The sequence below is a fragment of the Capricornis sumatraensis genome, chromosome 12 (genome assembly GCF_032405125.1).
Source record: "Capricornis sumatraensis isolate serow.1 chromosome 12, serow.2, whole genome shotgun sequence".
NCBI classification, from domain to species: domain Eukaryota; kingdom Metazoa; phylum Chordata; class Mammalia; order Artiodactyla; family Bovidae; genus Capricornis; species Capricornis sumatraensis.
In genome coordinates, this window is record NC_091080.1 from 77,108,262 (window position 1) to 77,123,055 (window position 14,794).

The 14,794-nt window shown below is 44.0% G+C and overlaps 1 protein-coding gene across 1 annotated transcript in view; it reads left to right on the forward strand.

The window, feature by feature from the left end:
• Positions 1–4,620: 4,620 nt before the first annotated feature.
• Positions 4,621–14,794, forward strand: part of GPC6 (glypican 6) — a 1,216,347-nt gene continuing 1,206,173 nt past the window's right edge. The window contains exon 1 of the mRNA XM_068984623.1: positions 4,621–4,780. Coding sequence (XP_068840724.1) covers positions 4,621–4,780 — 160 coding nt within the window. The remainder of the gene's footprint in view (positions 4,781–14,794) is intronic.

The window sequence follows — 14,794 nt, forward strand, 5'->3', positions numbered from 1 at the left end:
CCTGCTGTTTCAATATTCCCTCCACCTACTTCATATACAATTCCATGTAGTATGGCCTCCACTTCATTACTTTACTAGAATGTTTCTGTTGAAGTTTCCAGGAAGCCTATCGTTGTCCAAGTACTATTTTCTCCAACTTCCTTGGCTTTGATGTTCGCTGGGATTTGCTTCATCTTTGAAAATCTTCTAACTGGAATCCCATGATGGTACCTCATTTGTGTTCACTTCTTATATTTGCAACCAACCCCTATCTGTTGCCTTCACTTCCTTCGCTTTTCCTTTAGGTTGCTATAGTCATTAATTTGCCTTCGTTTGTAAATAAGTGAGTAACCAAATGACAGTGGCATAAACTACAGGATATTTGTGAATTATTTAACAAGAAGTTAAGAGGTTGGCAGCCGTGGGGCTGATTTTGTGACTCAGAACAGGAACCAAGGATCTAAGTTCTTTCCATCCTCTGGTCTGTCATTCTCTGTCCCTTGGCAATGTCTTGTCGCCAACTCACAAGATGGCCAACCAGCTCTAAGAAGACAGGTGCCTGTGTGCATGCTCTTTGCAACTTTTGCAACTCCATGGACTGTAGCCCACCAGGTTCCTCTATCCATGGAATTTTCCAAGCAAGAATACTGGAGTGAGTTGCCATTTCCTTCTCCAGGGGATCTTCCTCATCCAGGAATCGAACCCACTTCTCTTGCATCTCCTACATTGGCAGGCGAGTTGTTTACCACTGTGCCATCTGAGGAGGCAGAGGCAAAAAGACCTCTCTGTCCCCATATTTCTTTCCTTTCATCAGGAAAAATGCTTTTCTCAGAAATCTTTTGCTTATATCTCATTGTGCAACAAGCGGTGTTAGGCCCACCCCTACACTATTTAATGAAAAGGGAAATGTTCATGACTTGTTTCTAGGTTCTTTCTATCCTCCAAGGGATGACCATTTATGATTCATCCCTTGCTGCTGGCATGATGCCCTGAACATAGTTGGGATTAGGATAGCAAGAAAGAAGAGCCAGTGATCATGGGGTGGATACCTGACAGGGGCAATTCTGTCCACCTGCCAACTGTGGCAGAGATTTAATTTTTTTGTCTCCATATCTCAGTCTCTGAGGCTCCATTCATCTTATGCCCAGAGGGGTTGTTGTGAAATAAATAGCTGGGATGTGAATGTGCTGTGTAAACAGGAGTCTTATGTCCTAGTAAATACTACATTTTCCTAATGAGACTTAAAATTTTGAAATAACGTTTTAGTAAATTTGTTTTTGTATGTATTGAACCAAGGACCAAACCGTGCTAATCCTTTCTGCAAAATGTATCTTCACCTTCTTTCCACTTACTATCTTGCTATTCTGGTCTCAATCACCTGAAATCTTGACCACTGTGACAGAGTTCTGTGTGTTTCTCCTACTGACCTTTCTCTTGCTTCGATGTGCTTGCTTCCTTTGGTTTCAGGTTCTTCATGTTCTAACTTCTTTTTCCTATGACGTACAATATAAACATTACTGTCAGGGTTCAAGTCTCTCAGCTCTTTTTTTTTTCCTATCTAAACCACATGCCAACATCTCCTTAATATGAGTTCTCATCTTCCTAGTCAAGGCTCTTCTATAAACGCCTATGACCTTCAAGGCTCATTCCAATACCTCATCTAGGCTCTGCTGTTGCCCTGAGCTGGAAAGTTTGACTTAATTTCTTACACCACCTCACACAGTGCGACACTATCCAGTGAGTGGACCAAGAAGGTTTGAGAGAACCAGTAAAGCAAGTTACTTAATTCTTTGGTCTGACTGGAATTTATAAGTTCAGTTCAGTTCAGTCACTCAGTCGTGTCTGACTCAGTCGTGTCTGACCCAGTCGTGTCTGACCCTTTGTGACCCCATGAACTGCAGCACACCAGGCTTCCCTGTCCGTCACCAACTCCCTGAGCTTGCTCAAGCTCATGTCCATCGAGGTGGTGACACAATTCAACCATCTCATCCTCTGTTGTCCCCTTCTCCTTCTTTCAATCTTTCCCATCATCAGGGTCTTTTCCACTGAGTCAGTTATTTGCATCAGGTAGCCAAAGTATTGGAGTTTCAGTATTGGAATTTGTTAACCTACCTTAAATTGTTTCACCCTCCTGATGGGATTAAACTAATCTACGTCTGATTAAATTATAATTATTTCCATACTAACCTTCCTACAAGTCTAGGACCTGTGTATAAGAACCTAGGGCTGTATCATTGCATTAAATGCTTATTAAATACTTAATGATGTTTAAATATCTTAAAATACATATACTATGTTTTTACCCCCTCTTCCTTCACTTCAAATGTCCTTTCTATTGCATTATTTGCTATATATTGCAAGAATAATGGTAAATTACAGTGAGTCCCGATGTGTGAGGAGAGAATGTTCTGTGTGTAATCACCCCCCTCCTCTGGAGTGCAAAATGCCTGCCACCTGACTCTGACAAAAACAGAAGGTTGAAGGTCATGTCAAATATAGAAATAATGACTTGGCTACAGCATTCCCTAATCCTACCCATCTTATCCTTTGTCCACTATGACACAAGAGTATATTTTGTTTATCCTGATTTCAGACTTTGAGGGAAATAAATTCAAGTCACTTGAGGTCTACCATTAGTACAATATCGTGAAGGCAAAAATTATGCTAAAATTTTAAGAGAAAAAAATGTGACTGAAGTTTTCAGAAAGAAATACTTGTCTATGGAATTTTCAAGAGGGAAAAATTAACTTGTAAAGCAGAGACACTCATTTTTAAGCATTTTCATGGTTTAAATCAGGTTGGATCTGGAACTTGGGAGTCTTTTTGGTGGAGTAAGAGAGGAGGAATTTATTAAAGACAGGAAGAAGAGGTATCTAACGTGTTGTAATGATGACGAAGATGACTATGACAGTGGTCCTGATAACAAACAGAATGACTTAAATTTCATGGTCATTAAGAGCTGTCATCTGAAAAATATAGCTTTATAGAGAAGGTCCAAAAAACTGGACGTTACCTTACAGTTATTTCTGCATAATGAGCTGATCTAAACACACACAGACACAAAAGTAAGTAAGCATTATCTTTTTTTTTTGTTTTTGGTCTTGCATTTACCTGCTAGTAGTTGCACGAGCTTTGGGTTTCAACACATGCTTCTGCCCAGCAAAGTTCATTAACATAAGAAAATTGATAAGAATTTTCATTTTTATACCATTTCACAAAACTTGAGTATAAGGCAGGAGGAAAGAAGTGAACTGATTCTCCACTTGAAAATTTTGTTCATTTGGAAGAAAATGCTAAGTTTAGTATGTGAGAGCCTTTAGAGCAAGGGGAGACCTCACTGCCCTCCCCAATATCTTCCTTCATGTACCCCACTGACCCTTGCTCTTTTTTTCTCACCTCTTCCTTGTTCTGCTTCTTCTTTGCTTTCCTGTTCATCTACACACTAGAAATCTGAGATAATGATTTTTGATCCAAGATTATGTAACATTTGAAGTTAAAAGGGGGGCATTTTTGAGTCCAGAACCCAAAATTAAAAAAAAAAAAGACATGTCTAATGTATGCTTGCGTTATCTTTAGAAAATAAAAAAAAGTCAAACAGCAATAAGCCCAGTAATTAGAGCAGCGACTGTGCCCTGCTTTTCCGGGTTCCCCTCTAATTGTTCATTTCTGCGAGGGCTGTGTCGTGAATTGTTGCTCATATTTAGAGCAACAATTGGCATTGCGTTGTCCTTTACAGCCACAAAAATATAGTTTAATAACGTAAGTTAATGACTTAAAAATACTTTGTCTTTCTAGATGACTTCATTATGGTATTTAGAACTAGCATTTCCGATGAGTACGAAGGATGTGCAGCCAATGAAGAAAAGAGGAACGCTTCCCTTTTATGCCCCTTTTGCTGCCGATTAGAAAGAAATCCAGTCCAGGTTTTGCCTTCGACTCTGCCTCTGAATTTCGGCTGTGCAATGTGTAGCACGTTTCTCTCCCTCCCCTCCTTTCTCCTTCCCTCTAGCCTCCCAGCGCCTGTCTCCAGGATTTCTCTCTTCCTATTTCAGGGGGACTCTCACAAGCTCCCTCAGCCTGTGCGAAGCTGAGGTTTCCCCTGGATCTCGTATATCCGCAACACATACCTCCACGCACACACGTCCCCGAGAACCCCGCGCTCACACCGACACACACTCGCGCGCGCACACCCTCGCAGTCGCCTGTCCATCTTTCCCGGGAGAGCCGGCGCGCGTCTCCACCTTCGCCGCACACTCCCGCTAGCCGAGCTCGCCGCGCGCTAGGATTCTTGCGGCTCGGAACTCGGATCGCAGCGCTCAACCCCTATGGTGGTTTTTTGAAACATTTATTTTCCTCTTTTTCCTCGTTTTTATTGCACTGTTTTCGGTCTGGGGGACTAGAGGAGTGAGGCGGCTGCTTTCCCAGCCAGCCCCGGTTGGCTTTGCCATCCTCCATCAGGCTTATAAAAGTTTGCTGAGCGCAGTCCAGAGGGCTGCGCGGCTCGTCCCCTCGGCTGGCGGAAGGGGGTGACGCTGGGCAGCTGCGAGGAGCGCGCCGCCGGCTCTGGCGGGCTTTCTGGAGGGGCAAGGTGAAGAGCGCACGGGTCCCGGGGTTCACCGAGCTGGATTTGCATGTTGCACCATGCCTTCTTGGATCGGGGCTGTGATTCTTCCCCTCTCCGGGCTGCTGCTGTCCCTCCCGGCCCGGGCGGAGGTGAAGGCTCGGAGCTGCGGCGAAGTCCGCCAGGCGTACGGTGCCAAGGGATTCAGCCTGGCGGACATCCCCTACCAGGAGATCGCAGGTAAGCGCGGGCGCGCGGCCCGGGCCGGCTGCAGCCCTCGGCGGCCGCCCGGCTCCCGGGCTGCCGGAAGCCCTCCGCCTCACCCCTGTTGCTGAGTTGTGGTGTTCACTTTCTGCCGGGGGGCTCTCCGGGCCGCCGCGCCTCCGTGCGGGGCGGCGGATGCTCGGGGCGGTTTCTCCAGCGGAGGCGGGGGGGGAAGGTGTGCGTCTCCGGCTGCCTCATTGTGTGTGCACACGCGGGAGCGCCCTCCTTCCCTCCCTCCCTCCCGCGCTCGGCTCCCGCGCCCACGCGCTCCTCTTCGTCGTGGGCCCTGGCCGAGCGGGCCGGGGAGCCCGGGACCCACGGGGGCGGCCGCGGCGCGAGGGCGGCACGCCGAGTCGGGCGCCCACCCCGCGCCGCTCGCTCAGGCAAACTTGGAAGAACTGCGGCCGCAGTTTGCCCAGCGCCACCGTCAGAGTGGCGCCTTCTCCGCTCCCGCCCTCGCGCCGGCGGGGGCGGTGGAGAGACGCGGAGGGCTCCCCGGCCCCTCGCTTCTGCCCTGCGGGAAGGCAGAGCGCCCGGCGCCGGGGCCGGGGGCGGGCGGGCGAGCGGGGCTGGGGGTGGGGGGCTCGGCCTCCGACGTCGGCGGTTCCGGGCGGGTCTGGGGAGTTCGCGGGCTGCCCGTTTCAGATTTGGAGCAGGCTCTGCCGTTCCGGCTCCTCAGGGCTCCCCCGATCGCGGTTGGTCACTCCCGGTCCGGGGGACAGCCCTGCCGCCCGGCGCGGCGCTCCGCCCGGAGCGCGGCCTCGCCCGCCGGCTCCGGGGAGCTGAGTCAACTTCAGCGGGTGGCTCGCTAGCGGATGCGTCTTCGGACCTCGCGGGGGTCTCCTCGGACCCCGCGTCCCCCGGCCACGGGTGTTCCTCGCTCGAGAGCCCCTAACCCCCGGGCCGGGCGCCGGCGTGTGGGGAGCGCTCGGTTTCCGACCACTTGCGCGGTCGCCTGGGTGCATGTTTTCCGGCTCTTAGCTCCAACCGAACCGGAGCAGCTCGGGGGCTCTGTGAATGAAAAGTGTTGGGAGAGGTAATCCCCTGGCTGCGGGAGCGCGGAGCTGAGAGAGGCAGAGAGGGGCCAAGGGGATGCTGCGAGGGCGCGGGCTGCTCAAACCCGGCAGCCGAGGTCCTCAGTGCCCCTCAGATGGTCGAGCCAGAACCCTGGATTTCCCCCAGCCTCTCTGCGTTTTCCCCAGGAGCTGGTCTCTACTGTGCATTTTGCAGTGATGGTAAAACACCACGGTTTCGATAAGTAGTGGGATTGCTGTTTTATGGTTGATGCACAAACTCTACAAGTGAGGGTTTTTACTTATCCCGGAATGAGCACGTTTCTAGAAATGTAGGCACTGGGAAAAAAAAAAAAAAGAAAAAAACAAACCCAAAAAACAACAGCTTATACATCACGCTAACAGCGCGGAGCATTATATTCAGGGAGAGGTTTTCAATTCTGAGCCAGACGTAGGCAGCCTCGGGTGAGTCGGAGGCGGAACCTGTGGTGAATTATAAGACCACTTTTCTCTCTGTCACTTCATCTCGCTTTTCCAGAGCTCCTTAATTTGTTAATCAATGCGTAGAGAGCGACTGCCCCCACAGATCCTAAAGTTTCTTAACTCTCCTTCCCCTTCTTCTACTGTTATTTCATTCTTTTTAATTAATTGATAAGGATCAGCTTTGCCTTTTTTCCCCTCTCTCAATCTCAGGGAAATCAACTTTTTAAAGGTTTAGAATATGGATCACTTTTTTTCTGGGAACTTTTTCTCCTCTAATCTGGGATTTTTCAAACTATGTCTTTTAAGCACACAGGTATTTCCCAACATGATTTCAGAAAAGGTATCTCCAAGAAGAAAATAGTTAACTATTTTTAAATTGCTTCTGTATTAGTTAATGAATCGTGGGGCTTTCAGGAGACTACAGGTCTTTACCACGATGCAAATCTCCTTGATATCAAAGGGAAGGTTTTTAGTGTATATGATTTCTGTAGGCACCATTGACTTTTCTGAAACATTCTCAGTGGTTGAAATCCTTTAGTAGATTTTTAGCTACAGAGGGATTTCCCCCCCTTTTCTATCCCCACCTTGACAATTACAGGGCTTTTTAATTAGCTATGAATTTCTAAAATGTGTGCACTTTCTGTTAAATTATCTTTCTAGGACTAGGGGGACTGTTGACTTTGCATAAAGCTTCCTGTCCTTTGGTACCCTTTGAAATACTCAAGCTATATAGGTCGTTGGGGGTCAGAGGCACATCTGATAGGAAAAACAAATGAGATGAAAGGTACCTGTATATTAAGGATCAACATTTTTTCAAGGTAAACTTTACTCAATTTACCTATTGCTGTTGGAAGTCATTTATGTCCTATAATTAAATGAACCCACTTTTCTTCTCCTCCCTAGTTCCTGATACTATTTGCTTTTAATTATCTAGTATATGGTGGTTATCCTTCCCTTCAACTCCTTATCCTTTGCCTTGTTTGGACTTTTAATGGGTTGCTTGTGAAACGGCATGTGCTGTTTAGTCTGCCAGGGAACATGAATTTAAAGGAACTGCTGTTCAGATTTCAGGTTCATGAGAGCTGTTTCTAATTGAAAGATATTTGCAGGTAGCTTGCCTGGTAAAATACCTGAGAAGTAATGAGGACATTATGTCTCATCATGACATTATTAAAGTTTTACTCAGAACTCACAATTGTGAAATAGTGTTGCCCTTTTCTATTCTAGGATAAAAGGGAATTCTTCAAACTCAACAGATGAGGGGCTGTGATGGGTCATATATAAAGTTCGACTCTCAGAGAGTGGTTGGGAAAGAGGAGGCCTTCAAGGGGCAGCTTGTACCATTAATCTTCACTCAGCTCTGATTTTAAACCATCCCAGGCAGATCAGATAGACTATCTGTCCTTGTTTGAAAGACCTCCAAAGGAGTAGACTCTTGAGCCCCTCTCAGCAATCCATTCTGATACTTAGTAGTTTTTGTGGTATCCAAACGTTTCCAAATATCTAGTCAAAAACCTTCCGAAGTGTGCTTATTTTCTCTTGTTCTGTCTTCTGGAAAGATATTGAGCCATGTATCATCGGGTTCTTTGTTATTCTGATCAAAAGTCGGCGCGAAACATGCAGGTTTTTCTTCCAGCACCAGTAATGTTATCTTGTTTTCCAATCCAAGTCATACTGATGGCTCCAAACTTGTAAAGGAACTCACAGCTGAAAAGAGCATCTGCTTAAAAGGCTAGGCAATTCAGGGGATGTTGGTTTATGCTTATGGAGCCTCTGTTTTATGCTTTGAGCCTTTTTGGCGTCATTAATTATAATATGCATGTGTTGCTGACTAGTGGTAATTTATTGGCTCATGTTAATGTTTTTCGTTTATCTAATGTAACTTTACTTAACAGTCCCTTATGTAGAAATTACTGTGTCCAGCACCTATGTGACAACTCTACTTACTTTGAAAACATTAAATATTGACTGATTGACTTTTTCTAATAACTTAGATACTATCATCCCCATTTTAAAGATGAAAAGACCGAGTAACAGATAATTAACTTGCCTGAGGATGACTCAGCTAGGAAGTGAGGAGCCTAGAATTCAAATGCAGGCACTCTGACCCCAGGCCCTGAAGTACATACACTTAAACTTGCCCACTGCCATGCTGTATTTGTTGAATGAATGCATGTGAAATCAATTCTGTTCTCATCTAATACCTATATAGCCTGGTATTCTCAATCACCATATGCATTCACTCACAGTTCAAGCTGAGAATTTTTCTATTTACTTGCAACATCTACAATTTTTCAAACTCACTTTGAATTAGGGTTTTATGTTCTCTGGAATTGGCTATGCTTCCACCACTAAATTGTCTGTGTATTTGTGCTTTTTCCTGATCATTGTATAGATGTGGTTTTATAAAAGATAGAAAGTAAAAACATGTGTCGGGTGTTTTTTCCAATATACTGGGCCTACTTTCTGAATATTGGGTTAGTCCAAAAAAACTTACTATAGGAAATTATCATGAGGGTAGAAGGAGGAGGGAAGTTTATCTCCAAAAATTAGGGGGGAAAATATAATTAATGCTGTTCTCAATAATTTACTCTGCCAACTTTTTCCTATGAGTCAGGCTATAGCTAGATATTAAAAAAGCATAAAAATTCTCTCCTGTCTCTTTGATATCAGCTTATCTCAAAAATATGAAAATCTCAAAAATCTAAAGTTAAAAAAAAAGAGAACATTCTCTAATATTCCAGGGATATATTAGTGATTGTTTTAGTCCTTCTTTATCATTTTCAAATTTCAGAATATGTAATGCTTCATCTTACCTGGCCTGGGTCCAGCAGTTCCTTCCTTTTTTTGGTGGGCTTCCCAGGGAATAAGCCTACCCTTCCTCTGCTCACCAGCAAACCAACTTCTTTAATACATTTGCTGTTAACCCAACTCTTTTTTCAATTTACATGTAGATATCACATTAACATAAATGAAAAAAACAGTGTTTGGTAAGTCTTACTCTTTAAATCTCCTAGTTAGGGATAAATAATTTAATTTCCATTTAACCGCCTCCTTCACAGAGTTCTGATTTTCTAGCGCTCTGTTTCGTTAGATGATGTCTTTAAGATCCTTTCGAAGAACAGTGTGAAGTATAAATGAATTAGTGGAACTTCAAATGGTTTTTTTATGATTTGTCAAGTCGCTAGATTACTGAAAGATTCATATTAATTCCAGGTATCAAAGCAATCTAAAATCTGGGCTATTAGGAGTACCACTTGTTAGACTTTTGATTTGGGAATTAATTTTAGAATCATCCTTGCAAACAGAGTTATCTTAGCTGATTTAATTAGAAGACGATATGTCATCACTGAGAAGAAGAGTTCATTTGAGTTGACTGATACACTTTTTTACATAAAACTCACATCTTTTAACTGTGCCACGTCGTAATAGCTTGTGAGCAGAAATGTAGGCCACTATCAAAGGTGGTTTAAAATGTACAGTGAGATATTCTTTAGAATATTGTAGTATAAGCATTGCATTATAATTTATGTGAGAGGGTGACTACTGTTCTTCTGTAGTTATGGGTATTATGAACATTTGACAGAATATAAAATTATTGAGTCTTTTAAAACCAAAGTGACATACCATTCTGTCACAAGATTTTTATAGAAATATGAGTTTAGGATAAAAACTGTAGTAAAGGAATTATTGACAAAATAATTCATTAGCTTAATCTTAATATATTCAGACTCACAAAAGTAAAATCATAAATAAGACTTTTTTTTCCTCCTTAATCATATCTCTCTGAAGGCTTCTAGTAAGGCCAGCAAGGTGACTTGGAGTTGTCTTGCCTGTATAAACAGGAAAAATTATTATTTCAAACTGGTGCTTATATCATTTTGCAGACCAAATTCTGCTCTCTTAAATTCTTTAGCTGGTGCATAATGAAACTTTAAATAGTTTTATAGTTTTCTCCAGTATTATTCAGTTTTTTGTGATTTACATGACAGTGGATGATAGTGTACTTGACTCCTTGGGATGGTGTGTTTGTAAATAAAGGATTTCATAGTACTAATTCTTTGGTGAAGGTTTAAAAACTCTAATAATCCTGGATGGACATATTTAAGAGTTTTGAATAACCCAGGATGAAAAATATTTTTAGACAAATGCACAGTTAGTAACAAAGAAAAGTAGAAATTCGACTCCACATTTACACATTATCCAGGCTACTGATTACTGTTGCAACCTATTCTTCATCTCTTTTAGACATGTTTTTCCATTTCTCTAATAAATAGTTCTTGTTTACCTACTATGTGTAAGTCACTGTGTGGCGCTGGGTGTAGGACACCAGGGAATTTTAATCCCAGCAGGGAAGCGGAAGTTCAGGGTACATTTATCAGTGAATGGGCGAGATGAGTACACAGCACTGGAGTATCTGACTCTGGGAAAGCATTTAATAGGATCCTGTCCTCTGATCACAGGGTTATGGAAATGCCTCCTTGAGGAAGAGTGATGGGCTCCGAAACCTGAATACAGAGTCAGAGAGGGCAGAGGGAACACACATTGTCTGTGTGGTAAGAAGGCCCCGAACCTGGGGAAACAGCCGTTGCAGGGGCAAAGGGTATGAGAGCCTTGGGAGAAGAGCCTGAAGAAGTCAAAGTGTTAGTTGCTCAGTCGTGTCCGATTCTTGGCGACCCTGTGGCTCTGGCCCACCAATCTCCTCTGTCCATGGAATTCTCCAGGCAAGAATACTCTACAGTGGGTTGCTATGCCCTTCTCTGGAGGATCTTCCCAACCCAGGGATTGAACCCACATCTCCTGCATTGGCAGGCGTATTCTTTACCATCTGAGCCACCAGGGAAGCCCAGGACTGGGTTGATGACTTGTGATCCAAGATGGCCTAAGCACATTGACCAAACGTTTACTATTTTTGGCGCAGACATGGACCCTTAGTGCTAAAGCCTGTGGGCTAAAGTCAACTGTTTATAGCTCAAAGAAGCAGATTTTAAACTATGTAGAACCTTCCTATTTTGTGTACCTTGGGCCTATAAAAGACTCTAAGCTGCTGCGCCCTCAACACCCTGTGGCTGAGCACCATTGCCCAGAGACCTCATCCCCCTTGCCTGGCAGGATCTTTCAGTGGTTCCTCTTCCTTGCAGGGGACTCTCTGGTACCTGTGGAAGTGCTCAGCTCTGAGGGACTTCTTATTGCAACCTGTCCAAGTGCCTCCCAAGTGAAGCTTGTTCTGTCTGCTGCCCTCTCTTGGCCCTGTCTCTTTCCTCGACCAGCATTGTAATCTGTTCAACTCACCACAGTGAATATGGCCTTTAACCCAGAGCAGGGAGAAGCTGTTGAAGAAATGTTTTAATTAGGAGGGGACATGGTTTTGAGTGTTAGTTTGATTGCTTTGTAGAGAACTGATTGGAGGAGAGCCAAAGGCAGATACAGGAAGAGGGGAGATGTTTACATGAACCAGTGCGGTGACTGTGGGAGTGGCAGGAAGTAGAAGGGTTTAGGAGGTAAAATTGACACCACCCAAACCATCGGTCAGTCCACAGTCATTTATCGAGCATCTACTGTGTGTCCGACGGTGAATAAATACTGGTGTGTGTGTGTGAGATAGAGGTTGAAAGACAGAATCATGTGTCTCAGAAATGTTTATCAAATTAACACGTCTATAAAAATACTTTGACACAATTCTTGTGTACCTTTAACTGGCAACAGAACATCATAAAACCAGAAGAGGACTATTAGGAATTTTAGGGTCACTGAGAGAAAAAGATTTCCCAAATAGAGGTGCATTATTAACTCTCAGAAAGTATCAACATATATGTCATCAGCTGTGTTCATTTTGAAATTCAAGTAAAAAATGTATTTTTTTATACAGTGTAAAAATGTAAAAATGTACATTTAAAAATTTTTCGCTAAGATGAAAAATGGGTTTCCCTGGTGGCTCAGGGGTAAAGAATCTGCCTGTAATGCAGGAGACCTGGGTTCGATCCCTGGGTCAGGAAGATTCCCTGGAGGAGGGCACTCCCAGGGCAACCCACTCTACTACTCTTGCCTAGAGAATCCCCATGGACAGAGGAGCCTGGCGGGCTGCAGTCCATAGGGTTGCACTGAAGCGACCAAGCAGCAGCAGCAAGAGGAAGAATATATTAAATTGTTACAGGGGACATATGTGCACCTATGGCTGATTCATGTTGATGTTGACAGAAAACAACAAAATTCTGTAAAGCAATTATCTTTCATTTAAAAAATAAATACATTTATTAAAAAAAATGGTTACTTCATTGCCCAAGATTAAATGATGTGTCTATGGCTTAAGTGCCAAATTATGTGACTGATTGTAATGATAAGAATCATATCAGGAAGAGATTTCTTTGCCCTTGCTGAAAGGAGGAAGTCAAATTTTATTGGGAGTGTTTTGGTCAGGGTTCTCCAGAGGAACAGAACCAAGAATATATACCTCATATGTAAATATATGGGAGATTTATTAGATAGATAGATGCAGTTAGAGATATAGAAGAGGAGATTTATTACAGGAGTAGGCTCCTGTAGTTACACAGGCGAAGCCCCACAGTATACTGTCTGCAAACTGACTGCCCGTGAAAGCAGGTGGGATAGTTCAGTCTGAATCAAAATTTCCAAGAACCTGGAGCTCTGATGTCCATGGGCAGGAACATGTGGGCATCCTAGCTCCAGAAGAGAGAGAGGATTTACCGTTCCTCTGCCACTTTATTCCATTTAGGAGATCAAGTGATGAGCTATGATGTCCATGGGCAGGAACATGTGGGCATCCTAGCTCCAGAAGAGAGAGAGGATTTACCATTCCTCTGCCACTCTGTTCCATTTAGGAGATCAAGCGATTGATGCCTGCGCACATAGGCCACTCAGACTGCTGAAACAAGTGCTAATCTCTTCCAGAAACACCCTCACAGACACCCTCAGAAATGATGCTTTGCTACTTATCTGGGTGTTCCTTAGGCTGGTTCAGTTGACCTGTGAAATTTACCATCACAGGAACCTTGAAGAATGGCTCACCTTTGACGGAGGGCCATGAAAGAAGCCGTTAGGGTGGGGGTTAAGTGGGTGAGCAAAATAAAGCTTGTGGGGGAGAGTCAGAAAGGGATTGATTAAGAGCTTGTGAGAAGCAATGTTGAACAGATAGGGTGGGGTTGGAGTTTTGATGGCCCTTGGGCATCCTCGGCTTTATACAGCAGAAAGTACATTATCATCTGAGAGTCGTGGCAATGAAGGGACATGATGAGAGTCTTGTTTTAGGTCAGGCAAGAAGTATAAACAGGATGGAATAGAGAGGGTCATGAAAAGTTTGGAGATGGAAGGACAGCCAGGGAGTGGTTTTCGGTACCAAAACATGAGCAGCTGAGGGCACAGATGAACATAAGAGGCAGAGAAAAGGGTAAATGATATCATCAGAGAAGAGGTAAAATTAAAAAGAAAAAAACCTTTAAAAACTGCTCTGCTACTTAGAAGTTCCACTGAAAAGGTTTAAAGAGGACAAGCTGTTGCAACTCTCGCCTGAAATAATCTGTGTCACTTAAGATACTTTTGGCTTCAGGTCACAGAAAATCCTGACTCAACTGGTTCACGCAACCAAGGAGAGCCATTATTTTACATGCAAAGAAGTCTCACCATAGAGCAGTTCTAGGGGGGGAAGGTGGCAAGTGAACAGTATGACCCACTCTCAGGTTCTCCCCATCTTTTGATCCTTCCATCCTCTGTCCATCATCCACGTCGGCTACATGATGAAAACAAGATGCCCGCTGGAGAACCAAGAAGTAAAGCCTCGTGATGATGCGCTGAGGCACTCAGAGGGACCGTTCCTTCCACGCGCATCTGCACATTGATGAGGCAGTCTGCCCCCGGAAGTCCCCCAGTGTATTTACCCACCCTTCTCATTCCAGAATTGCTTCCTGTGCCCATGCTTGAAAGAGAAAGGAAAAGGACTGTGGCTGTTGATCTGAACTTGTTTAGTTGCTCAGTCGTGTCCAACCCTTTGTGACCCCAGGCTCCTCTGTTCATGGGATTCTCCAGGCAAGAATACTGAAGTGGTTTGCCATTTCCTCCTCCAGGGGATCTTCCCAACTCAGGGATCAAACCCAAGGCTTCCGCATTGCAGGCAGATTCTTTACCGCTAGCGCCACCTGGGAAGCCTAAATGAATAAATAAAACTAAACGAGCCACTGATTATTTTGTATTAATAGTACCAAAGGACTGATAGATATTACATGGCTCTTAATGTGATGAAATTGGTAGTATAAAACACCATTTGTAAAATGGTCTTGTCAAAAGAGTGAACATGTACACCTCAATGTTCATAGCAGCACTGTTTACAATAGCTAAGACATGGAAGCAACCTAAATGCCCATCAACAGAGGAATGGAAAAAGAAGGTATATATAATGGAATATTACTCTTTATACCTGCTTGGAAGAGAAAGGAAAAGGACCGTGGCTGTTGATCTGAGCTAGTCACGGTTATACTGTAAG